Source organism: Pseudophryne corroboree, chromosome 7 (genome assembly GCF_028390025.1).
Source record: "Pseudophryne corroboree isolate aPseCor3 chromosome 7, aPseCor3.hap2, whole genome shotgun sequence".
NCBI lineage: Eukaryota > Metazoa > Chordata > Amphibia > Anura > Myobatrachidae > Pseudophryne > Pseudophryne corroboree.
Window position 1 is genome coordinate 17,278,960 of NC_086450.1, and position 26,419 is coordinate 17,305,378.

General features: G+C 48.4%; 1 protein-coding gene across 3 annotated transcripts in view; it reads right to left on the reverse strand.

The window, feature by feature from the left end:
- Positions 1-14,918: 14,918 nt before the first annotated feature.
- PIKFYVE (phosphoinositide kinase, FYVE-type zinc finger containing) overlaps positions 14,919-26,419 on the reverse strand; it is a 290,094-nt gene continuing 278,593 nt past the window's right edge. For all 3 annotated transcript variants that reach the window (XM_063932710.1, XM_063932709.1, XM_063932708.1), the window contains one exon: positions 14,919-15,081. In XM_063932710.1, the coding sequence (XP_063788780.1) occupies positions 14,966-15,081 (116 nt within the window). In that variant the 3' untranslated portion in view covers positions 14,919-14,965. The remainder of the gene's footprint in view (positions 15,082-26,419) is intronic.

A 26,419-nucleotide genomic window follows, 5' to 3' on the forward strand; every position in this document is an offset into this window, starting at 1 on the left:
GACGAATCCTCAATTCTGCCCTGTCCATATGGAAGATCAGATAAGGGCTTTTACATGACAAAGCCGCCAATTCTGACACACGCCTAGCCGAAGCGTAGGCCAATAGCATGACCACTTTCCACGTGAGATATTTTAGCTCCACGGTCTGAAGTGGCTCAAACCAATGTGATTTTAGGAAATCCAACACAACGTTGAGATCCCAAGGTGCCACTGGGGGCACAAAAGGGGGCTGAATATGCAGCACTCCCTTAACAAACGTCTGAACTTCAGGCAGTGAAGCCAGTTCTTTTTGAAAGAAAATAGACAGGGCCAAAATCTGGACTTTAATGGATCCCAATTTTAGGCCCATAGTCACTCCTGACTGTAGGAAGTGCAGAAATCGACCTAGCTGAAATTCTTCTGTTGGGGCCTTCATAGCCTCACACCAAGCAACATATTGTCGCCATATGCGGTGATGATGTTTTGCTGTCACATCCTTCCTAGCTTTTATCAGCGTAGGAATGACTTCAACCGGAATGTCCTTTTCCATCAGGATCCGGCGTTCAACCGCCATGCCGTCAAACGCAGCCGCGGTAAGTCTTGGAACGGACAGGGCCCCTGCTGTAGCAGGTCCTGTCTGAGAGGCAGAGGCCAAGGGTCCTCTGAGATCATTTCTTGTAGTTCCGGGTACCAAGTCCTTCTTGGCCAATCCGGAACGATGAGTATAGTTCTTACTCCTCTCTTTCTTATTATCCTCAGTACCTTTGGTATGAGAGGAAGAGGAGGGAACACATAAACTGACTGGTACACCCACGGTGTCACTAGAGCGTCCACAGCTATCGCCTGAGGGTCCCTTGACCTGGCGCAATATCTTTTTAGCTTTTTTGTTGAGGCGGGACGCCATCATGTCCACCTGTGGTCTTTCCCAACGATTTACAATCAGCTGGAAGACTTCTGGATGAAGTCCCCACTCTCCCGGGTGGAGGTCGTGCCTGCTGAGGAAGTCTGCTTCCCAGTTGTCCACTCCCGGAATGAACACTGCTGACAGTGCTATCACGTGATTTTCCGCCCATCGGAGAATCCTTGTGGCTACTGCCATCGCCATCCTGCTTCTTGTGCTGCCCTGTCGGTTTACATGGGCGACCGCTGTGATGTTGTCTGACTGAATCAGCACCGGCTGGTTTTGAAGCAGGGGTTTTGCCTGACTTAGGGCATTGTAAATGGCCCTTAGTTCCAGAATGTTTATGTGTAGGGAAGCTTCCTGACTCGACCATTGTCCTTGGAAGTTTCTTCCCTGAGTAACTGCCCCCCAACCTCGGAGGCTTGCATCCGTGGTCACCAGGACCCAGTCCTGTATGCCGAATCTGCGGCCCTCGAGTAGATGAGCACTCTGCAGCCACCACAGCAGAGACACCCTGGCCCTCGGGGACAGGGTGATCAGCCGATGCATCTGAAGATGCGTTCCGGACCACTTGTCTAACAGATCCCACTGAAAGATCCAAATGAAATTGCCTCGTAAGAAGCTACCATCTTTCCCAGGACTCGCGTGCAGTGATGCACCGACACCTGTTTTGGTTTTAGGAGGTCTCTGACCAGAGATGACAACTCCTTGGCCTTCTCCTCCGGGAGAAACACCTTCTTCTGTTCTGTGTCCAGAATCATACCCAGGAACAGCAGACGCGTCGTAGGAACCAGCTGCGACTTCGGGATATTCAGAATCCAGCCGTGCTGTTGTAGTACTTCCTGAGATAGTGCTACTCCAACCAACAACTGCTCCCTGGACCTCACCTTTATAAGGAGATCGTCCAAGTACTGGATAATTAGAACTCCCTTCTTTCGAAGGAGTATCATCATTTCGGCCATTACTTTGGTAAATACCCTCGGTGCCGTGGACAGACCAAATGGCAACGTCTGGAATTGGTAATGGCAGTCCTGTACCACAAAACGGAGGTACACCTGGTGAGGTGGGTAAATGGGGACATGTAGGTAAGCAACCTTGATGTCCAGTGATACCATGTAATCCCCCTCTTCCAGGCTTGCAATAACCGCCCTGAGCGATTCCATTTTGAACTTGAACTTCCTTATGTAAGTGTTTAAGGATTTCAAATTTTGAATGGGTCTCACCGAACCGTCTGGTTTCGGTACCACAAACATTGTGGAATAGTAACCCTGTCCCTGTTGAAGGAGGGGAACTTTTATTATCACCTGCTGGAGGTACAGCTTGTGAATTGCCGCCAGTACTACCTCCCTGTCCTGGGGAGTAGCTGGCAAGGCTGATTTGAGGTAACGGCGAGGGGGAAACGTCTCGAATTCCAGCTTGTATCCCTGAGATACCACTTGTAGAACCCAGAGATCCACCTGTGAGCGAACCCACTGGTCGCTGAAGTTCCGGAGACGGGCCCCCACCGCACCTGGCTCCACATGTGGAGCCCCAGCGTCATGCGGTGGACTTAGTGGAAGCAGGGGAGGATTTTTGTTCTTGGGAACTGGCTGTCTGGTGCAGCTTTTTCCCTCTACCCCTGCCTCTGGGCAGAAAGGACGCGCCTTTAACCCGCTTGCCTTTCTGGGGCCGAAAGAACTGTACCTGATAATACGGTGCTTTCTTTGGCTGTGAGGGAACCTGAGGTAAAAAAGTCGACTTCCCAGCTGTTGCTGTGGATACGAGGTCCGAAAGACCGTCCCCAAACAATTCCTCACCCTTATAAGGCAAAATTTCCATGTGCCTTTTAGAATCAGCATCACCTGTCCACTGCCGAGTCCATAATACTCTCCTGGCAGAAATGGACATCGCATTAATTCTAGATGCCAGCCGGCAAATGTCCCTCTGTGCATCTCTCATATATAAGACTACGTCTTTAATATGCTCTATGGTTAGCAATATAGTGTCCCTGTCAAGGGAATCAATGTTATCAGACAGGGAATGAGACCACGCTGCTGCAGCACTGCACATCCACGCTGAAGCAATAGCAGGTCTCAGTATAGTACCTGAGTGTGTATACACAGACTTCAGGATAGCCTCCTGCTTTCTATCTGCAGGCTCCTTTAAGGCGGCCGTATCCTGAGACGGCAGTGCCACCTTTTTTGATAAGCGTGTGAGCGCCTTGTCCACCTTAGGGGATGTCTCCCAGCGTAACCTATCCGTTGGCGGGAAAGGGTACGCCATTAGTAACCGCTTAGAAATTACTAGTTTCTTATCTGGGGAACCCCACGCTTCTTCACACAATTCGTTTAACTCATCAGATGGGGGAAAAGTCACTGGCTGCTTTTTCTCCCCAAACATAATACCTTTTTGTGGTAACCGGGTTAATGTCAGAAATGTGCAACACATTTTTCATTGCCGTAATCATGCATCGGATGGCCCTAGTGGATTGTATATTTGTCTCATCCTCGTCGACACTGGAGTCAGACTCCGTGTCGACATCTGTGTCTGCCATCTGAGGTAGCGGGCGTTTTTGAGCCCCTGACGGCCCCTGAGATGCCTGGGCAGGCGCGGGCTGAGATGCCGGCTGTCCCAAAGCTGCGTCATCGAACCTTTTATGCAAGGAGTTGACACTGTCGGTTAATACCTTCCACATACCCATCCACTCAGGTGTCGGCCCCGCAGGGGGCGACATCACACTTAACGGCACTTGCTCCGCCTCCGCGTAAGCGTCCTCATCAAACATGTCGACACAGTCGTACCGACACACCGCACACACACACAGGGAATGCTCTGACTGAGGACAGGACCCCACAAAGTCCTTTGGGGAGACAGAGAGAGAGTATGCCAGCACACACCACAGCGCTATATAATCAGGGATTTACACTAACAAAAGCGATTTTCCCTATAGCTGCTTTTATATATAGTTTGCGCATAAATTTAGTGCCCCCCCCCTCTCTTTTTAACCCTTGATGCCTGGAAACTGCAGGGGAGAGCCTGGGGAGCTGTCTTCCAGCGGAGCTGTGAAGAGAAATGGCGCCGGTGTGCTGAGGAAGATAGCCCCGCCCCCTTCTCGGCGGACTTCTCCCGCTTTTTTATCTGTATAATGGCGGGGGATTATGCACATATACAGCTTAAAATAAGATTTTACTTACCGATAAATCTATTTCTCGGAGTCCGTAGTGGATGCTGGGGTTCCTGAAAGGACCATGGGGAATAGCGGCTCCGCAGGAGACAGGGCACAAAAAGTAAAGCTTTTTCCGATCAGGTGGTGTGCACTGGCTCCTCCCCCTATGACCCTCCTCCAGACTCCAGTTAGGTACTGTGCCCGGACGAGCGTACACAATAAGGGAGGATTTTGAATCCCGGGTAAGACTCATACCAGCCACACCAATCACACCGTACAACTTGTGATCTAAACCCAGTTAACAGTATGATAACAGCGGAGCCTCTGAAAGATGGCTTCCTACAACAATAACCCGAATAAGTTAACAATAACTATGTACAATTTATGCAGATAATCCGCACTTGGGATGGGCGCCCAGCATCCACTACGGACTCCGAGAAATAGATTTATCGGTAAGTAAAATCTTATTTTCTCTATCGTCCTAGTGGATGCTGGGGTTCCTGAAAGGACCATGGGGATTATACCAAAGCTCCCAAACGGGCGGGAGAGTGCGGATGACTCTGCAGCACCGAATGAGAGAACTCCAGCTCCTCCTTAGCCAGAGTATCAAATTTGTAAAATTTTACAAACGTGTTCTCCCCTGACCACGTAGCTGCTCGGCAAAGTTGTAATGCCGAGACCCCTCGGGCAGCCGCCCAAGATGAGCCCACCTTCCTTGTGGAGTGGGCCTTTACAGATTTAGGCTGTGGCAGGCCTGCCACAGAATGTGCCAGTTGGATTGTGCTACAGATCCAACGAGCAATCGTCTGCTTAGACGCAGGAGCACCCATCTTGTTGGGTGCATACAATATAAACAACGAGTCAGATTTTCTGACTCCAGCTGTCCTTGCAATATATATTTTTAATGCTCTGACAACGTCCAGTAACTTGGAGTCCTCCAAGTCACTTGTAGCCGCAGGCACTACAATAGGCTGGTTCAGATGAAATGCTGACACCACCTTAGGGAGAAAATGCGGACGAGTCCGCAGTTCTGCCCTGTCCGAATGGAAAATCAGATATGGGCTTTTGTAAGATAAAGCTGCCAATTCTGACACTCTCCTGGCAGAAGCCAGGGCTAGAAGCATGGTCACTTTCCAAGTGAGATATTTCAAATCCACCTTATTTAGTGGTTCAAACCAATGAGATTTTAGAAAATCCAAAACTACATTGAGATCCCACGGTGCCACTGGAGGCACCACAGGAGGCTGTATATGCAGCACTCCCTTCACAAAGGTCTGGACTTCAGGGACTGAAGCCAATTCTTTTTGAAAGAAAATCGACAGGGCCGAAATTTGAACCTTAATAGATCCCAATTTGAGACCCATAGACAATCCTGATTGCAGGAAATGTAGGAATCGACCCAGTTGAAATTCCTCCGTCGGAGCACTCCGATCTTCGCACCACGCAACATATTTTCGCCAAATTCGGTGATAATGTTGCACGGTTACTTCTTTCCTTGCTTTAATCAAAGTAGGAATGACTTCTTCCGGCATGCCTTTTTCCATTAGGATCCGGCGTTCAACCGCCATGCCGTCAAACGCAGCCGCGGTAAGTCTTGAAACAGACAGGGACCCTGCTGAAGCAAGTCCCTCCTTAGAGGTAGAGGCCACGGATCTTCCGTGATCATCTCTTGAAGTTCCGGGTACCAAGTCCTTCTTGGCCAATCCGGAACCACTAGTATCGTTCTTACGCCTCTTTGCCGTATAATTCTCAATATTTTTGGTATGAGAGGCAGAGGAGGAAACACATACACCGACTGGTACACCCAAGGCGTTACCAGCGCGTCCACAGCTATTGCCTGCGGATCTCTTGACCTGGCGCAATACCTGTCCAGTTTTTTGTTGAGGCGAGACGCCATCATGTCCACCATTGGTCTTTCCCAACGGGTTACCAGCATGTGGAAGACTTCTGGATGAAGTCCCCACTCTCCCGGGTGAAGATCGTGTCTGCTGAGGAAGTCTGCTTCCCAGTTGTCCACTCCCGGGATGAACACTGCTGATAGCGCTATCACATGATTCTCTGCCCAGCGAAGAATCCTTGCAGCTTCTGCCATTGCACTCCTGCTTCTTGTGCCGCCCTGTCTGTTCACATGGGCGACTGCCGTGATGTTGTCCGACTGGATCAACACCGGTTTTCCCTGAAGCAGAGGTTCTGCCTGGCTTAGAGCATTGTATATTGCTCTTAGTTCCAGAATGTTTATGTGAAGAGACGTTTCCAGGCTCGTCCATACTCCCTGGAAGTTTCTTCCTTGTGTGACTGCTCCCCAGCCTCTCAGGCTGGCGTCCGTGGTCACCAGGATCCAATCCTGTATGCCGAATCTGCGGCCCTCCAATAGATGAGCACTCTGCAACCACCACAGAAGAGACACCCTTGTCCTTGGAGACAGGGTTATCCGTAGGTGCATCTGAAGATGCGACCCTGACCATTTGTCCAACAGATCCCTTTGGAAAATTCTTGCGTGGAATCTGCCGAATGGAATTGCTTCGTAAGAAGCTACCATTTTTCCCAGGACTCTTGTGCATTGATGTACAGACACCTTTCCTGGTTTTAGGAGGTTCCTGACAAGCTCGGATAACTCCTTGGCTTTTTCCTCCGGGAGAAAAACCTTTTTCTGAACCGTGTCCAGAATCATCCCAAGGAACAGCAGACGAGTTGTCGGCATTAACTGGGATTTTGGAATATTCAGAATCCACCCGTGCTGTTTTAGCACTTCTTGAGACAGTGCTAATCCCATCTCTAGCTGTTCTCTGGACCTCGCCCTTATTAGGAGATCGTCCAAGTATGGGATAATTAATACGCCTTTTCTTCGAAGAAGAATCATCATCTCGGCCATTACCTTTGTAAAGATCCGAGGTGCCGTGGACAATCCGAACGGCAGCGTCTGAAACTGATAGTGACAGTTTTGTACAACGAACCTGAGGTACCCCTGGTGTGAGGGGTAAATTGGAACGTGGAGATACGCATCCTTGATGTCCAAGGATACCATAAAGTCCCCCTCTTCCAGGTTCGCTATCACTGCTCTGAGTGACTCCATTTTGAACTTGAACTTCTTTATGTACAGGTTCAAGGACTTCAGATTTAGAATAGGCCTTACCGAGCCATCCGGCTTCGGTACCACAAAAAGAGTGGAATAATACCCCTTCCCTTGTTGTAGAAGAGGTACCTTGACTATCACCTGCTGAGAGTACAGCTTGTGAATGGCTTCCAAAACCGTCTCCCTTTCGGAGGGGGACGTTGGTAAAGCAGACTTCAGGAAACGGCGAGGTGGATCCGTCTCTAATTCCAACCTGTACCCTTGAGATATTATCTGCAGGATCCAGGGATCTACCTGCGAGTGAGCCCACTGCGCGCTGTAATTTTTGAGACGACCGCCCACCATCCCCGAGTCCGCTTGAGGAGCCCCAGCGTCATGCTGAGGCTTTTGTAGAAGCCGGGGAGGGCTTCTGTTCCTGGGAAGGAGCTGCGTGTTGCTGTCTCTTCCCTCGACCTTTGCCTCGTGGCAGATATGAATAGCCCTTTGCTCTCTTATTTTTAAAGGAACGAAAGGGCTGCGGTTGAAAAGTCGGTGCCTTTTTCTGTGGGGGAGTGACTTGAGGTAGAAAGGTGGATTTCCCGGCTGTAGCCGTGGCCACCAAATCTGATAGACCGACTCCAAATAACTCCTCCCCTTTATACGGCAAAACTTCCATATGCCGTTTTGAATCCGCATCACCTGACCACTGTCGCGTCCATAAAGCTCTTCTGGCCGAAATGGACATAGCACTTACCCGTGATGCCAGTGTGCAGATATCCCTCTGTGCATCACGCATATAAAGAAATGCATCCTTTATTTGTTCTAACGACAGTAAAATATTGTCCCTGTCCAGGGTATCAATATTTTCAATCAGGGACTCTGACCAAACTACCCCAGCACTGCCCATCCAGGCAGTCGCTACAGCTGGTCGTAGTATAACACCTGCATGTGTGTATATACTTTTTTGGATATTTTCCATCCTCCTATCTGATGGATCTTTAAGTGCGGCCGTCTCAGGAGAGGGTAACGCCACTTGTTTAGATAAGCGTGTTAGCGCCTTGTCCACCCTAGGAGGTGTTTCCCAGCGCTCCCTAACCTCTGGCGGGAAAGGGTATAATGCCAATAATTTCTTTGAAATTATCAGTTTTTTATCAGGGGCAACCCACGCTTCATTACACACGTCATTTAATTCTTCTGATTCAGGAAAAACTATAGGTAGTTTTTTCATACCCCACATAATACCCTGTTTAGTGGTACCTGTAGTATCAGCTAAATGTAACGCCTCCTTCATTGCCAAAATCATATAACGTGTGGCCCTACTGGAAAATACGGTTGATTCGTCACCGTCACCACTGGAGTCATCGCCTGTGTCTGGGTCTGTGTCGACCGACTGAGGCAAAGGGCGTTTCACAGCCCCTGACGGTGTTTGAGTCGCCTGGACAGGCACTAATTGATTGTCCGGCCGCCTCATGTCGTCAAACGACTGCTTTAGCGTGTTGACACTATCCCGTAGTTCCATAAATAAAGGCATCCATTCCGGTGTCGACTCCCTAGGGGGTGACATCCTCATATTTGGCAATTGCTCCGCCTCCACACCAATATCGTCCTCATACATGTCGACACACACGTACCGACACACAGCAGACACACAGGGAATGCTCCTAACGAAGACAGGACCCACTAGCCCTTTGGGGAGACAGAGGGAGAGTTTGCCAGCACACACCAAAAGCGCTATATATATATCAGGGATAGCCTTATAATAAGTGCTCCCTTATAGCTGCTTTGTTATATCAAATTATCGCCATAAATGTGCCCCCCCCTCTCTGTTTTACCCTGTTTCTGTAGTGCAGTGCAGGGGAGAGACTTGGGAGCTGTCCTGACCAGCGGAACTGTGAGAGGAAATGGCGCCGTGTGCTGAGGAGATAGGCCCCGCCCCTTTTCTGGCGGGCTCGTCTCCCGCTATTTAGAGAAATTAGGCAGGGGTTAAATATCTCCATATAGCCTCTAGGGCTATATGTGAGGTATTTTTAGCCTTTATAGGTAATCATTTTGCCTCCCAGGGCGCCCCCCTCCCAGCGCCCTGCACCCTCAGTGACTGCCGTGTGAAGTGTGCTGAGAGGAAAATGGCGCACAGCTGCAGTGCTGTGCGCTACCTTTTGAAGACTGCAGGAGTCTTCAGCCGCCGATTCTGGACCTCTTCTGTCTTCAGCATCTGCAAGGGGGCCGGCGGCGTGGCTCCGGTGACCATCCAGGCTGTACCCGTGATCGTCCCTCTGGAGCTTGATGTCCAGTAGCCAAGAAGCCAATCCATCCTGCACGCAGGTTAGTTGACTCCTTCTCCCCTCAGTCCCTCGCTGCAGTGATCCTGTTGCCAGCAGGAATCACTGTAAAATAAAAAACCTAGCTAAACTTTTTCTAAGCAGCTCTTTAGGAGAGCCACCTAGATTGCACCCTTCTCGGCCGGGCACAAAAATCTAACTGGAGTCTGGAGGAGGGTCATAGGGGGAGGAGCCAGTGCACACCACCTGATCGGAAAAAGCTTTACTTTTTGTGCCCTGTCTCCTGCGGAGCCGCTATTCCCCATGGTCCTTTCAGGAACCCCAGCATCCACTAGGACGATAGAGAAAAGCTGTATTGTGTGTCAATTAGCCATGTAAGGTATTCTAATTGCTGCCCAGGGCCCCCTTCCCCCCAGCGCCCTGCACCCATCAGTGACCGGAGTGTGTGGTGTGCATAGGGAGCAATGGCGCACAGCTGCAGTGCTGTGCGCTACCTTAATGAAGACCGAAGTCTTCAGCGGCCGATTTTCAGGTTTCTCTTCTGTCTTCTGGCTCTGCAAGGGGGACGGCGGCGCGGCTCCGGACGATCGAGGTCGGGCCCTGTGTTCGATCCCTCTGGAGCTAATGGTGTCCAGTAGCCTTAGAAGCCCAAGCTAGCTGCAAGCAGGTAGGTTCGCTTCTCTCCCCTCAGTCCCTCGTAGCAGTGAGTCTGTTGCCAGCAGATCTCACTGAAAATAAAAAACATAACAAATACTTTCTTTTCTAGAAGCTCAGGAGAGCCCCTAGTGTGCAACCAGCTCGGGCCGGGCACAGATTCTAACTGAGGTCTGGAGGAGGGGCATAGAGGGAGGAGCCAGTGCACACCAGATAGTACCTAATCTTTCTTTTAGAGTGCCCAGTCTCCTGCGGAGCCCGTCTATTCCCCATGGTCCTTACGGAGTACCCAGCATCCACTAGGACGTCAGAGAAATTAACTTACATCACCAACTCCATCTGCTCCCTCAGTGTAATATTAACTTACATCACCAACTCCATCTGCTCCCTCAGTGTAATATTAACTTACATCGCCAACTCAATCTGCTCCCTCAGTGTAATATTAACTTACATCGCCAACTCAATCTGCTCCCTCAGTGTAATATCAACTTACATCGCCAACTCCATCTGCTCCCTCAGTGTAATATTAACTTACATCGCCAACTCTATCTGCTCCCTCAGTGTAATATCGCCAGATAGAATTCCCATTCCACCCCCAAAGTAGGCTATAGCACTTGTGGAACCCGAAGGTCCATCATGTAGTCATGTTTTGGTTAGTAGTTCCACAATATTTGGAGGGAACAGGTTGCAAAGAACAAGTTCTCTCTTGTCTATAAAGTTCTCTCTCTTCTTTTTGGGTAAAAGAGTTTGCAGCAGATTTATTACAGAAACCAGTCCGCAGCAATAACGATGGTAACACAGCTGTAAAACATGTCCACTCAGACGCTATTTCAGGAATAGTCCTTTGTACTTTCGCTTGTGGAAATAGGAAACGGACAGATTGCAGCAGCTGAAATGACCACACTGATGAAACGTCTGGTTTACTAATTTATTGTTATACCTATTATAAAACAGCAGAATTCGCAGGGAACCAAACATAGTTTGTCTATTAAATAGTTTGGCAAGTCAGTCATATAAAATAGAACTGGAACAGCTTTGAACCAAATATATATAAATATATACAGTACACATTAATAAACTGTACAATGCTTGAAGTCCATCTGTTTAATAATAGATTCTACACAGTTAAAAAGAAACTGTTATGCAATAAAGCAACAAAATCCCCAACAAAACAATAGCTATATAAAATAACTGAACTAGCATTCGTCACACGTCAGCAAACAATCCTACACCAGCTGGCAGTGCATCCGTCTATCCACTGGTGATACCACTGCAATCGCAGACTAAAATATACGCTGGACAGACCAGGGGGTGAAACGTACGTGATAACATTATAGAGGGTGGCAAGTCTGTACATGGCATTTAGAAAATGATATGAATATTTTTTTTTATCTATTTACACGATGCTGCAAGTCAGAAAAACTTAATTTTCCTTGACAATAAAAAGGGAATGAATATACACAGAGCAACATACTGTTCCAATGTGCTATATAAGTATACGTGTAACTTCTGAAGACACACCGCAGAGGGAACAGCGATTTGCTAAGGTAAGCAGGTTAATGTGCATACACTTCAGCAATCAGCGTACCTAGTGCGTTCTCGGTGGAAGACGGAGATGAAATCGGTCACTGGGGAAATACGAGCTAATACTTATTCAGCATATGTATACTGTAGGACTAATAGCATTCCTCTAACTAGGTTGCAGCACCGCAGAAGAGCATGACGCAACTGCGCAACTCTCTCTGCGTCCACTCCCACCCAACACGTAAAGTGAAAGAGACAGGAGTGCCACAGGTGTAGAATCACAGGATTCATCATAAGTGCTAGGTACAAGCAAATTCACATCGCTGGATCTACTTAAACATCAGCTTTCAGGTGATTGCTTCGCGCTAAAGCTCACTCCAGTGACAGAGGCTGGAGAAAGATGTATTCCAATAAAGGCTACTGCAACGTTTGGTGGTAGGATTCATCCTTTTAATATATAATATTTAGCAGCAGTCACAGCTCAGGGGTTACTGCTATGTATGTGCGTAACCAGACTGAACTCACACTCCAAAGTGCATGGTTTAAGGTCATTAGTGGCATACGAATATATATGTCGGCAACAAATCAGTAACAGAAATGTGCCGGAGAAGCAATAAAATGGCGAGATGCTGAAATGTAACAATGCACTAACCTTATGTGGATTAGTCCAGAATCTGGAATGCCGAGTGCCTGTGTTCCGGTCACCAACACACTAGTGGAAAACTTAAATCAAGTACATAACACAACACTAATTGTGCACAAGTCACCACATCATAAAAGGCTGATCCCCAGATACACAAACATCACTAATCTCATAGATGCAGTGGAGATAACAGCAGAGGTATCGGCTTTCACATATATACTGTATACTAGTTATCAGCTATGCCGCAGTGCTGGGGATAAGTCATTATAAAGTCTACCCGCTTCGTCTGACGGACAGCAGTATCTATTAGAAGGGTTTGATGAACCTCAGACATACCAGTGTGACAGACCAACAATTCCATATGGTAATCTCTCCCCTGCGACCGATGTTTTAAATGCAGACTACAAACGCATAAAGCAAATGGTTCTATTAATCCTGAGGGAGGGCAGGTACAAGACTGAATGGCAGCTATTTGCAGACCCCGCTCTATTGCGGAAATCTACAGAACGCATCCTAAAAACTAGTTGTTATTTTTAGGGAATGTAAATTAGGCCCCCATTTATCAAGCCTTGGAGAGTGATACATTGCACGGTGATCAATCAATCAGCTCCCAACTGTAATGTTGTAATGCAGCGAAGCGATATGAGAAACTTGAAGCACCGCTGACACCCATCCGCTTTTTATTCTACAGTACTTGCAATTTAGCATTTTCCCTCGATAGGTCACTGCGATGCTCTTTAAAATAGATTGTCGGGATTGCTGTGTGGTGATCCGGTTATAATTGAGGCCGCACAGCGAATGGCGCACTTTCATGCTGCTGTAACGTATCTGAAATAACCACCAATAGAAGTCTGAGCTCTGCTGCTTTAATAATATTTGCAGAACACAAGGTCCCATTTCGTGTGCACATCGGCAGAAAATAATGTTTTAAGCAGAGCATCTGCATGTTGCACATAAGTTAGCAATCATTCATATCCCAATGGTTTGTGTGCAAATACCGCAACCACTCTATTTTGTAGCTACCCTGAGCGGAATTTAATTCTCTGCTAAGAAAACAAAGTAAAATAAAATACATTCAGCATGGATATAAGACAAAACAAAAACATAATTAAAACAAAACCCATAACAATTATACAAAAGAAAAACAAATAATCAACCACAGACTGCATCCGCATCTGGAATCTAAACGGAAATAGTAACTTTTGCAAGGTGCAAATAATACACATTTCTATCAACTGCATAACTCCAGCCTACAAGAAGATCAGTGGTTTCATATATATAAAAGTGCGGGCCTGCTAGGGTCAATTCTCTGTACAAGACACTACATTAGATAAACTATGAGGGACCCCTATGTAAATTAGCGCTACCTTGTAAAATGGCTCCTGCATCTTACTCACTGAACGCTGCTTGCTTCGGGCTCTTCTAATGACCACAAAAGAGATTGGGTTACTCTTCAGGACATAGTCATCCAAAGGATACAGGGAGCCAACAAGTAACCCCTCAAAAAATACACATACGTGAATCTTTATATTCTAGTCAACCTATAGGCCAAAAACTGTTCTGTCATTAGTTTTAGCTTGTGCGGACAAGCTCCCCAAGTGCTTATTATTAAGATATTAGCTAATGATACATATTATTAGCGGGTAGATCTGAAACACATCATTCTGGTTACCCCAGTAACGTATGTGTACTGAGGGAGTTATTACTGAGGTAGTCAATTAATGCTTCAGCTACGCGTAAAGTCGCTCTGGTTATCCCAATGTACATCTACATATGAAGCTTTCCTTACATGGTAGGACTTGGCTTCTTCAGGCAGGCTGCAGTAACAGGACTGGGCTCCTACTGGTCTCTGGGGCACGGGCTAGCAATCTGGGTGCCTGAGAAACTGAGAGCCGCAAATCTAATGAGCATTTTAATTGCGTAGCAGGTTGTGTTTGCAAAAGACAACAAAGCATATCTTAAGAGCCCCATACACTAGAACGATAATGCCCGATTTCATCCAATTTCGGGCCGATATATCGGGTGAAATCGGGCATTTTGGCTGTGTATCCGATCCGATGTGCGGGCCCGTGAGGGTCGGATCGGCTCCCCTAGATCGTTAGTGCTGCACTTGTGATATGTCGGTTCCCGCAGGCATGGCTGGGATCGCATATACGATATATCACATGCAAAATGTACCAAATCGTATGGAACCACTCGCGGGAAGCTCCCAGGGGAGTAGAAGGGAAATCGCCTCCGACTTCAGCCTCAGATATATCGATGTAGTGTATGGGGCCCTTTAGCGTGCAGGATAGGGGGGCGTAGTGGGGGCCACAGAGTGTACGTAAATACACGACATAAAAACACTGCTTTGGATTTTGTCCTGTTTAGTGGTGTAAGCTCTGAATGACCGGTGATTTACAGTATAAAATAAATGAGGCAGCTGAAAACATCGCTCTGTCCCTGACAAGGAGAGACCACCTTGTGCACAGGGAGTGGGGCGATACGGGGTGCAGTCACCTAATCACACATTAAGTTATTCAGTGGCCGTCCTGTACCCAAAAAGAGCTGCAACGGAATCCAGTAACACACACTGGCCTCTCTCATACACATCGCACACAGTCCCTACTTTACAATGATACTAGTTCACTTTCTGTAGGTAAAACCAGATGAGGTTTCACTTCACTTATGATAATTAAAAAAAAAAAAGTACATAAGACCAAAGTGGTGATTTTAAATCCCCCCCCCCCCACCTCCCCCACATAAGTCTTTGTGCTGGAAGGACACAACAAGCTTCCCGCAGAGAATGTCAGCAGTTGCCGCCAAGCGCCGTCCAGTGGTCAGGCACCATAAGGAAATACTTATCCATTGCTTCGCAGAACCGCGTTCTGTAGAGTTCCGGGGACACCACCGTCGGCATTTTACCTACGGAGCAAGGGAATAACGAGAATGTGAGTTGTGTAGACCAGGAATATCACCTTATACTGGGCTATAAAACACTGACAGGGAAATGCTTCAAAGAGTGAAAGAGAAAGTGGAGAGAGACAAAGTAGCAACCAACTAGCTCTTAAAAGGCATTTTATTTTTTCAAACAGCCTGTAACATGGCAGTTAGGAGCTGATTGCGGCAGTGGAGCAAGCGAAGTGAGCCATGCGAGGGGGCACGGTTCACTAATTGGGGTTCCCCATCACTTTTCAAAGAAAACAACACCAAAAAAATAAAATAAAACTCATGTCGACCTAATGACCATGTCGGGCTAATGCATGTCAACCAAACGTGGTCGACCTAACTCATGTCAACCTAATGAACCACACCCCTTTCACATATACCAAGAGTATTACCAAAGTCTAGGAGGGAAACATTCTGCAAAGGAAGAGAAGTAATAAAACCAGGGCCGGCTTTACGCATACAGTAAGGGCCTAATTCAGACCTGATGGCTGCTGTACGATTTTGCCGAGGTCTGCGATCAGATAGTCGCCGCCCATAGATAGTGAAAACCCGCCCCGCGCAAGTGTGCGAATGCATGTGTACGCCGTGCGAAAACTTCACCAGACAGCTGCAAATCCGTGCACACCTCACTCACCATCGAATGGTTTTTCCAGTGTGTGCGTAGCCCAGGACTTACTCCTACAGTGCGATACACACAGGCTGATCGGGGCCGGAGCTGACGTCACACACCCACCCTGACAACGCTTGGGAACGCCTGCGTTGTTCCTGACACTCCCAGAAAACGCCCACTTACCACCCACAAACGTCCTCTTCCTGTCAATCAGCCTGCGTTTGCCTAGCGATCAAAATCAATGCAGGATATTTTCACAGTTTGGCCTGCGCCTGCGCACTACGAGCCATACGTATGCGCAGTCATTCGGTAATCGTCCGCTGTGCGAATTGGCACAACAGCGATCAGGTCTGAATTAGGCCCTGGGTACGCAGCTGAGTGGAGCGCAGCATAGAGGAGGGCGGCTCAGCTGCGCCAGCGACATGCGTAAAACCGTTCCTACCTGATATGACCCCCTGGGAGACTCACAGAGAAGGCACCGCTGCGCGGTATCAGTCAGCGCACCCCTGCAGTGCTGTGAGCGCAAAATAAACTACCACTCCCAGAAGCCCTTGCTGCCGGACAGCAAGGGCTGAAGGAGCGGTAATTTATTTTAAGATTCTTCACAGTACTGTAGTGTCGGGCGCGGCGGCTGCGCCAACTGAACTGCCTGCTCTGCGAGTCTCTGGCCAGCACTGCACAGGGGGGCATAGCAGTTACTAAATTAATGTGTATGGGGCACTACTACAGTGGGCATAATGTGTAAGGGGCACTACTACGGTGGGTATAATGTGTAAAGGGCACTACTACGGTGGGGATAATGTGTAAAGGGCACTACTACGGTGGGGATAATGTGTAAAGTGCACTACTACGGTGGGGATAATGTGTAAAGGGCACTACTACGGTGGGGATAATGTGTAAAGGGCACTACTACGGTGGGGATAATGTGTAAAGGGCACTACTACAGTGGGCATAATGTGTAAGGGGCACTACTACGGTGGGGATAATGTGTAAGGGGCACTACTACAGTGGGCATAATGTGTAAGGGGCATTACTACGGTGGGGATAATGTGTAAAGGGCACTACTACGGTGGGGATAATGTGTAAAGGACACTACTACAGTGGGCATAATGTGTAAGGGGCACTACTACGGTGGGGATAATGTGTAAGGGGCACTACTACGGTGGGGATAATGTGTAAAGGGCACTACTACGTTGGGCATAATGTGTAAGGGGCACTACTACGGTGGGGATAATGTGTAAGGGGCACTACTACGGTGGGGATAATGTGTAAAGGGCACTACTACGGTGGGGATAATGTGTAAAGGGCACTACTACAGTGGGCATAATGTGTAAGGGGCATTACTACGGTGGGGATAATGTATAAAGGGCACTACTACGGTGGGGATAATGTATAAAGGGCACTACTACTGTGGGGATAATGTATAAAGGGCACTACTACTGTGGGGATAATGTGTAAAGGGCACTACTACTGTGGGGATAATGTGTAAAGGGCAGCACAACTGGGCTTTTCCCATGAGACCACGCCTCCATAATTTTTCAGGCTCCTGTCAAAAAGTACTTAGGGGGGAGCCGAAGAATTTGGCCTCGGTCCGGCCCTGATTAGAACATGAGGACATGAGCTGACACTAGAGGGAGGTAGGTTCAGTGGAATTTTAAGGAAAAACGACTTCACAGAAAGGGTAGTGGATAAGTTCAACCCCCCCCGTCCGAGGTGGTAGGGGCTAAGACAGTAGAGCAATTTAAATATGTTTGGGATAACCTAAGGATATACTTACACAGAACTAAGAATCAAAATAGGTTGAGGTTACCCAAAGGATAATTAAAATAAGATTTTACTCACCGGTAAATCTATTTCTCGTAGTCCGTAGTGGATGCTGGGAACTCCGAAAGGACCATGGGGAATAGCGGCTCCGCAGGAGTCTGGGCACAACTAAAAGAAAGCTTTTAGACTACCTGGTGTGCACTGGCTCCTCCCACTATGACCCTCCTCCAAGCCTCAGTTAGGATACTGTGCCCGGAAGAGCTGACACCAGAAGGAAGGATTTTGAATCCCGGGTAAGACTCATACCAGCCACACCAATCACACCGTATAACACGTGATACCATATCCAGTTAACAGTATGAAACATAACTGAGCCTCTCAACAGATGGCTCATAACAATAACCCGTTAGTGAACAATAACTATGTACAATTATTGCAGACAATCCGCACTTGGGACGGGCGCCCAGCATCCACTACGGACTACGAGAAATAGATTTACCGATGAGTAAAATCTTATTTTCTCTAACGTCCTAGTGGATGCTGGGAACTCCGAAAGGACCATGGGGATTATACCAAAGCTCCCAAACGGGCGGGAGAGTGCGGATGACTCTGCAGCACCGAATGAGAGAACTCAAGGTCCTCCTCAGCCAGGGTATCAAATTTGTAGAATTTTGCAAACGTGTTTGCCCCTGACCAAGTAGCAGCTCGGCAAAGTTGTAAAGCCGAGACCCCTCGGGCAGCCGCCCAAGATGAGCCCACCTTCCTTGTAGAATGGGCTTTAACTGATTTAGGACGCGGCAGTCCAACCGCAGAATGCGCCAGCTGAATTGTGCTACAAATCCAGCCGTCCTGGAAACATACATTTTCAAGGCCCTGACTATGTCCAGCAACTTGGAATCCTCCAAGTCGCTAGTAGCCGCACGCACTACAATAGGTTGGTTCAAGTGAAAAGCTGATACCACCTTAGGGAGAAACTGGGGACGAGTCCTCAATTCTGCCCTATCCATATGGAAAATCAGATAAGGGCTTTTAAATGACAAAGCCGCCAATTCTGATACACGCCTGGCCGAAGCCAAGGCCAATAGCATGACCACCTTCCACGTGAGATATTTTAGATCCACGGTCTTTAGAGGCTCAAACCAATGTGATTTTAGGAAATTCAACACCACGTTGAGATCCCAGGGTGCCACTGGAGGCACAAAAGGGGGCTGAATATGCAGCACTCCTTTTACAAATGTCTGAACTTCAGGTAGTGAAGCTAGTTCTTTTTGGAAGAAAATCGACAGAGCCGATATCTGCACCTTAATGGAGCCTAATTTTAGGCCCATAGACACTCCTGCCTGTAGGAAGTGCAGAAATCGACCCAGCTGAAATTCCTCTGTTGGGGCCTTATTGGCCTCACACCAAGCAACATATTTCCGCCATATGCGGTGATAATGTTTTACAGTTACATCTTTCCTGGCTTTAATCAGCGTAGGAATGACATCCTCCGGAATGCCCTTTTCCTTTAGGATCCGGTGTTCAACCGCCATGCCGTCAAACGCAGCCGCGGTAAGTCTTGGAACAGACAGGGCCCCTGCTGCAGCAGGTCCTGTCTGAGCGGCAGAGGCCATGGGTCCTCTGAGATCATCTCTTAAAGTTCCGGGTACCACGCTCTTCTTGGCCAATCCGGAACCACGAGTATTGTCCTTACTCCTCGTTTTCTTATTATTCTCAGTACCTTTGGTATGAGAGGCAGAGGAGGGAACACATAAACCGACTGGTACACCCACGGTGTCACTAGAGCGTCCACCGCTATCGCCTGAGGGTCCCTTGACCTGGCGCAATATCTCTCTAGTTTTTTGTTTAGGCGGGACGCCATCATGTCCACCTGTGGCCGTTCCCAACGATTTACAATCAGTGTGAAGACTTCTGGATGAAGTCCCCACTCTCCCGGGTGGAGGTCGTGCCTGCTGAGGAAGTCTGCTTCCCAGTTGTCCACTCCCGGAATGAACACTGCTGACAGTGCTAGTACGTGATTTTCCGCCCATCGGAGAATCCTTGTGGCTTCTGCCATTGCCGTCCTGCTTCTTGTGCCGCCCTGTCGGTTTACATGGGCGACCGCCGTGATGTTGTCTGACTGGATCAGTACCGGCTGGTGTAGAAGCAGGGGTTTTGCCTGACTTAGGGCATTGTAAATGGCCCTTAGTTCTAGAATATTTATGTGTAGGGAAGCTTCCTGACTCGACCATAGTCCTTGGAAGTTTCTTCCCTGTGTGACTGCCCCCCAGCCTCGAAGGCTGGCATCCGTGGTCACCAGGACCCAGTCCTGTATGCCGAATCTGCGGCCCTCTAGAAGATGAGCACTCTGCAGCCACCACAGCAGAGACACCCTGGTTCTTGGAGACAGGGTTATTAGCCGATGCATCTGAAGATGCGATCCGGACCATTGGTCCAACAGGTCCCACTGAAAGATTCTGGCATGGAACCTGCCGAAAGGAATTGCTTCGTAAGAAGCCACCATCTTTCCCAGGACTCGCGTGCAGTGATGCACCGACACCTGTTTTGGTTTCAGGAGGTTTCTGACTAGAGATGACAGCTCCTTGGCTTTTTCCTCCGGGAGAAACACTTTTTTCTGGACTCTGTCCAGAATCATTCCCAGGAACAGTAGACGTGTCGTCGGAACCAGCTGTGATTTTGGAATATTCAGAATCCAACCGTGCTGGTGTAGCACCTCCTGAGATAGTGCTACTCCTACCAACAACTGCTCCCTGGATCTCGCCTTTATTAGGAGATCGTCCAAGTATGGGATAATTAAAACTCCCTTTTTTCGAAGGAGTATCATCATTTCCGCCATTACCTTGGTAAACACCCTTGGTGCCGTGGACAGACCAAACGGCAGCGTCTGGAATTGGTAATGGCAATTCTGTACCGCAAATCTTAGGTACTCCTGGTGAGGATGATAAATGGGGACATGCAGGTAAGCATCCTTGATGTCCAGGGATACCATGTAATCCCCCTCGTCTAGACTTGCAATAACCGCCCTGAGCGATTCCATCTTGAACTTGAATTTCTTTATGTATGTGTTCAAGGATTTAAAATTTAAAATGGGTCTCACCGAACCGTCCGGTTTCGGTACCACAAACAGTGTGGAATAGTAACCCCGTCCTTGTTGAAGTAGGGGCACCTTGACTATCACCTGCTGGGAATACAGCTTGTGAATTGCCTCTAGCACAGCCTCCCTGTCCGAGGGAGTTGTTGGCAAGGCAGATTTGAGGAAACGGCGGGGGGGAGACGCCTCGAATTCCAGCTTGTACCCCTGAGATACTACTTGAAAGATCCAGGGATCCACCTGTGAGCGAGCCCACTGATCGCTGAAATTTTTGAGGCGGCCCCCCACCGTACCTGGCTCCGCCTGTGGAGCCCCACCGTCATGCGGCGGACTTGGAAGAAGCGGGGGAGGACTTTTGCTCCTGGGAACCAGCTGTTTGTTGCAGCCTTTTTCCCCTACCTCTGCCTCTGGACAGAAAGGAGCCGCCTTTCCCTCGCCTGTTTTTCTGGGTCCGAAAGGACTGTACCTGATAAAACGGCGCTTTTTTAGGCTGTGAGGGAACATGGGGTAAAAATGCTGACTTCCCAGCTGTTGCTGTGGAAACGAGGTCCGAGAGACCATCCCCGAATAACTCCTCACCCTTATAAGGCAAAACTTCCATGTGCCTTTTGGAATCTGCATCCCCTGTCCACTGCCGAGTCCATAAGCCTCTCCTAGCAGAAATGGACAATGCACTTATTTTAGATGCCAGCCGGCAGATCTCCCTCTGTGCATCTCTCATGTATAAGACTGAGTCTTTTATATGCTCTATGGTTAGCAGAATAGTGTCCCTGTCTAGGGTGTCAATATTTTCTGACAGTTTATCTGACCACGCAGCGGCAGCACTGCACATCCATGCTGACGCAATAGCTGGTCTAAGTATAATGCCTGTGTGTGTATATACAGACTTCAGGATCGCCTCCTGCTTTCTATTCGCAGGCTCCTTCAGGGCGGCCGTATCCGGAGACGGAAGTGCCACCTTTTTAGACAAACGTGTGAGCGCTTTATCCACCCTAGGAGGTGTTTCCCAACGTGCCCTATCCTCTGGCGGGAAAGGGAACGCCATTAGTAATTTTTTTGAGATTATCAATCTTTTATCAGGGAAAACCCACGCTTCTTCACACACTTCATTTAATTCTTCAGATGGGGGAAAAACTATGGTTAGTTTTTTCTCCCCAAACATAATACCTTTTTTAGTGGTACCTGGGTTTATATCTGAAATGTGTAACACCTCTTTCATTGCCTCAATCATGCAACGAATGGCCTTAGTGGACATTAGATTAGACTCATCGTCGTCGACACTGGTATCAGTATCCGTGTTGACATCTGCGTCTGCCATCTGAGGTAGCGGGCGTTTTAGAGCCCCTGATGGCCTTTGAGACACCTGGGCAGGCACGAGCTGAGAAGCTGGCTGTCCCGCATTTGGCATGTCGTCAAATTTTTTGTGTAAGGAGTCGACACTTGCACGTAATTCCTTCCATAAAACCATCCACTCAGGTGTCTGCCCCGCAGTGGGTGACATCACTTCTATAGGCATCTGCTCCGCCTCCACATAATTTTCCTCCTCAAACATGTCGACACAGCCGTACCGACACACCGCACACACACCGGGAATGCTCTAACAGAGGACAGGACCCCACAGAAACCCTTTGGGGAGACAGAGAGAGAGTATGCCAGCACACACCAGAGCGCTATATAATGCAGGGACTAACTGAATTATGTCCCCTATAGCTGCTATAATATTTACTGCGCCTAAATTTAGTGCCCCCCCTCTCTTTTTTACCCTTTTCTGTAGTGTAGACTGCAGGGGAGAGCCAGGGAGCTTCCTTCCAGCGGAACTGTGAGGGAAAAATGGCGCCAGTGTGCTGAGAGAGATAGCTCCGCCCCTTTTTTGCGGACTATTCTCCCGCTTTTTTAAGGATTCTGGCAGGGGTAATTATCACATATATAGCCTCTGGGGCTATACATTGTGATTGTTTTGCCAGCCAAGGTGTTTTTATTGCTGCTCAGGGCGCCCCCCCCAGCACCCTGCAACCTCAGTGACCGGAGTGTGAAGTGTGTATGAGAAGCAATGGCGCACAGCTGCAGTGCTGTGCGCTACCTTGGTGAAGACAGAAGTCTTCATGCCGCCGATTTTCCGGACTTCTTCTTGCTTCTGGCTCTGTAAGGGGGACGGCGGCGCGGCTCCGGGACCGAACACCAAGGCCAGTTCCATGCGGTCGATCCCTCTGGAGCTAATGGTGTCCAGTAGCCTAAGAAGCCCAAGCTAGCTGCAAGCAGGTAGGTTCGCTTCTTCTCCCCTTAGTCCCTCGTTGCAGTGAGCCTGTTGCCAGCAGGTCTCACTGTAAAATAAAAAACCTAAAATATACTTTCTTTCTAAGAGCTCCGGAGAGCCCCTAGTGTGCATCCAGCTCGGCCGGGCACAAAAATCTAACAGAGGCTTGGAGGAGGGTCATAGTGGGAGGAGCCAGTGCACACCAGGTAGTCTAAAAGCTTTTAGTTGTGCCCAGACTCCTGCGGAGCCGCTATTCCCCATGGTCCTTTCGGAGTTCCCAGCATCCACTAGGACGTTAGAGAAAAAGGGGCCATCACATTCTATGTATATATGGTTCATTATTGGCCGCTATGTAGACTGACAAAAGAGCAACTGAACGAGCTGCTAATAACAGGATTTTAATACCTACCGGTAAATCCTTTTCTCCTAGTTCGTAAAGGATGCTGGGGTCCACTTCAGTACCATGGGGTATAGATGGTTCCGCAGGAGCCATGGGCACTTTAAGACTTTTCAAGGGTGTGAACTGGCTCCTCCCTCTATGCCCCTCCTCCAGACCTCAGTTATAGGAACTGTGCCCAGGGAGACGGACATTTCGAGGAAAGGATTTATTTTTATACTAATGGTGAGATTCATACCAGCTCACACCTCAAACATGCCGCACAACATGGCATTCAACATGACACACGCCAACAGGCATGAACCATTTACAGCAACATGCTGAAAACAAATCTAACAACTTGTGTAACTATAATGAACAAACTGCAGGTGAAGTACGCACTGGGTCGGGTGCCCAGCAACCTCTACGGACTAGGAGAAAAGGATTTACCGGTAGGTATTAAAAACCTGTATTCTCATACGTCCTAGAGGATGCTGGGGTCCACTTCAGTACCATGGGGTTATACCAAAGCTTCAGTACGGGCGGGAGAGTGCGGATGACCCTGCAGCACTGATTAACCAAACTTGAGGTCCTCACCGGCCAAAGTGTCAAACTTAAAAAATTTAGCAAATGTGTTTGACCCTGACCAAGTAGCTGCTCGGCAAAGTTGTAAAGCCGAGACGCCCCGGGCAGCCGCCCAGGATGAGCCCACTTTCCCAGTAGAATGGGCCTTCACCGACTTCGGTACCGGCAAGCCTGCCGTAGAATGAGCGTGCTGAATTGTCCCTCTGATCCAGCGCGCAATAGTCTGCTTAGAAGCAGGACACCCAATCTTGCTGGGAGCATACAGGACAAACAGAGCCTCTGTTTTCCGTAACCGAGCTGTTCTTGCGACATAAATCTTCAAAGCTCTAACCACATCTAGAGACTGTGACTCAGTGAATGTGTCAGTAGCTACTGGCGCCACAATAGGTTGGTTTATGTGGAAGGACGAAACCACCTTTGGAAGAAATTGTTGACGAGTTCTTAACTCTGCCCTATGTTCATGGAAGATCAGGTAAGGGCTCTTGTGAGACAAGGCCCCCAACTCAGACACCCACCTTGCGGATGCCAAGGCCAAAAGCATCACCACTTTCCAAGTGAGAAACTTCAATTCTATCTCCTGCAGAGGTTCAAACCAATCTGATTGAAGGAACTGCAACACCACATTAAGGTCCCATGGTGCCACTGGAGGCACAAATGGAGGCTGGATGTGCAGAACCCCTTTCACGAACGTCTGAACTTCTGGAAAGGAGGCCAATTGTTTTTGAAAGAAAACTGATAAGGCCGAAATCTGGACCTTGATTGACCCCAATCTAAGGCCTGCATCCACATCAGCCTGCAGAAAATGGAGAAAACGTCCCAACTCAAACTCTTCCGTACGAGCCTTCTTGGATTCACACCAAGACACATATTTTCTCCAAATACGGTGGTAATGTTTAGACGTTTCCTGGCCTGAATAAGAGTGGGGATGACTTCCTTGGGAATACCCTTTCGGGGCTAGGATCCAACGCTCAACAGCCATGCCGTCAAACGTAGCCGTGGTAAGTTTTGATACACACACGGCCCCTGCTGTAGTAGGTCCTCTCGAGGAGGAAGAGACCAAGGATCTTCTATGAGCAACACCTGAAGATCTGGATTCCAAGCCATCCTTGGCCAGTCTGGGGCAATGAAGATTGCTCAAACTTTTGTTCTTCTTATTATTTTGAGAACTTTTGGAATCAGTGGAAGTGGATGGAAAAACATATACCGACCGAAACACCCACTGGGTCACTAGTGCATCCACTGCTATTGCTTGAGGGTCTCTCGACCTAGAACAATATCTCTGAAGCTACTTGTTTAGACGAGATGCCATCATGTCTACTTGAGGAACTCCCCAAAGACTTGCCACCTCTGCGAAGACTTCTTGGTGGAGGCCCCACTCTCCTGGATGGAGATCGTGACTGCTGAGGAAGTCTGCTTCCCAGTTGTCCACTCCCGGAATGAAAATTGCTGACAGAGCTCTAACATGTCTTTCTGCCCAGAGGAGAATCCTTGTCACCTCTGCCATTGCCGCTCTGCTTTTCGTTCCGCCTTGCCTGTTTATGTACACGACTGCTGTTACATTGTTCGACTGGATCTGCACGGGATGATCTTGAAGAAGATGTACCGCTTGTAGAAGGCCGTTGTAAATGGCTCTCAATTCCAGAACGTTTATGTGAAGGCAGGCTTCCTGACTTGACCATTTTCCTTGGAAACTTTCCCCCTGTGTGACAGCTCCCCCGCCTCGGAGACTTGCATCCGTGGTTATTAGGACCCAGTCGTGAATCCCAAACCTGCGTCCCTCTATTAGGTGAGAACTGTGTAGCCACCACAGTAGCGAAATCCTGGCTTTGGGGGACAGGATTATTTTCCGGTGCATGTGTAGGTGGGATCCGGACCACTTGTCCAACAGGTCCCACTGGAATACTCCGGCATGAAATCGGGCAAACTGTATTGCCTCGTAGGCCGCTACCATTTTCCCCAACAACCGAATGCATTGATGGATCGACACGCTTGTTGGTTTCAATATTTGTTTGACTGTTTTCTGGATTTCCAGAGCCTTTTCCACTGGAAGAAATACTCTCCGTACTTCTGTGTCCAGAATCATCCCTAAAAAGGACAATCTTGTCGTCGATTCCAACTGCGACTTTGGAAAATTCATGATCCAACCGTGTTGTTGGAGTTCTGACAGGAAGAGTGCGATGTTCTGCACCAACTGTTCCCTGGATCTCGCTTTTATCAGGAGATCGTCCAGATAAGGAATTATATTGACTCCTTTTTGACGAAGGAGGACCATCATCTCCGCCATCACCTTGGTGAATACCCTCGGTGCCGTGGAGAGTCCGAACGGCAACGTCTGGAACTGGTAATGGCAATCCTGTACTGCGAATCTCAGATAAGCTTGGCAAGGAGGATAAATGGGAACATGCAAGTAAGCATCCTTTATGTCTACTGACACCATGAAGTCCCCCTCCTCCAGACTGGAAATCACTACCCTCAGGGATTCCATCTTGAACTTGAACCTTTTCAGGTAGAAATTCAGATTTTTCAGGTTTAAAATCGGTCTGACCGAGCCGTCCGGCTTCGGAACTACGAAGAGGCTTGAATAAAAACCTTCTCCTTGATGTGACAAGGGTACCACAACAATGGCCTGATCCT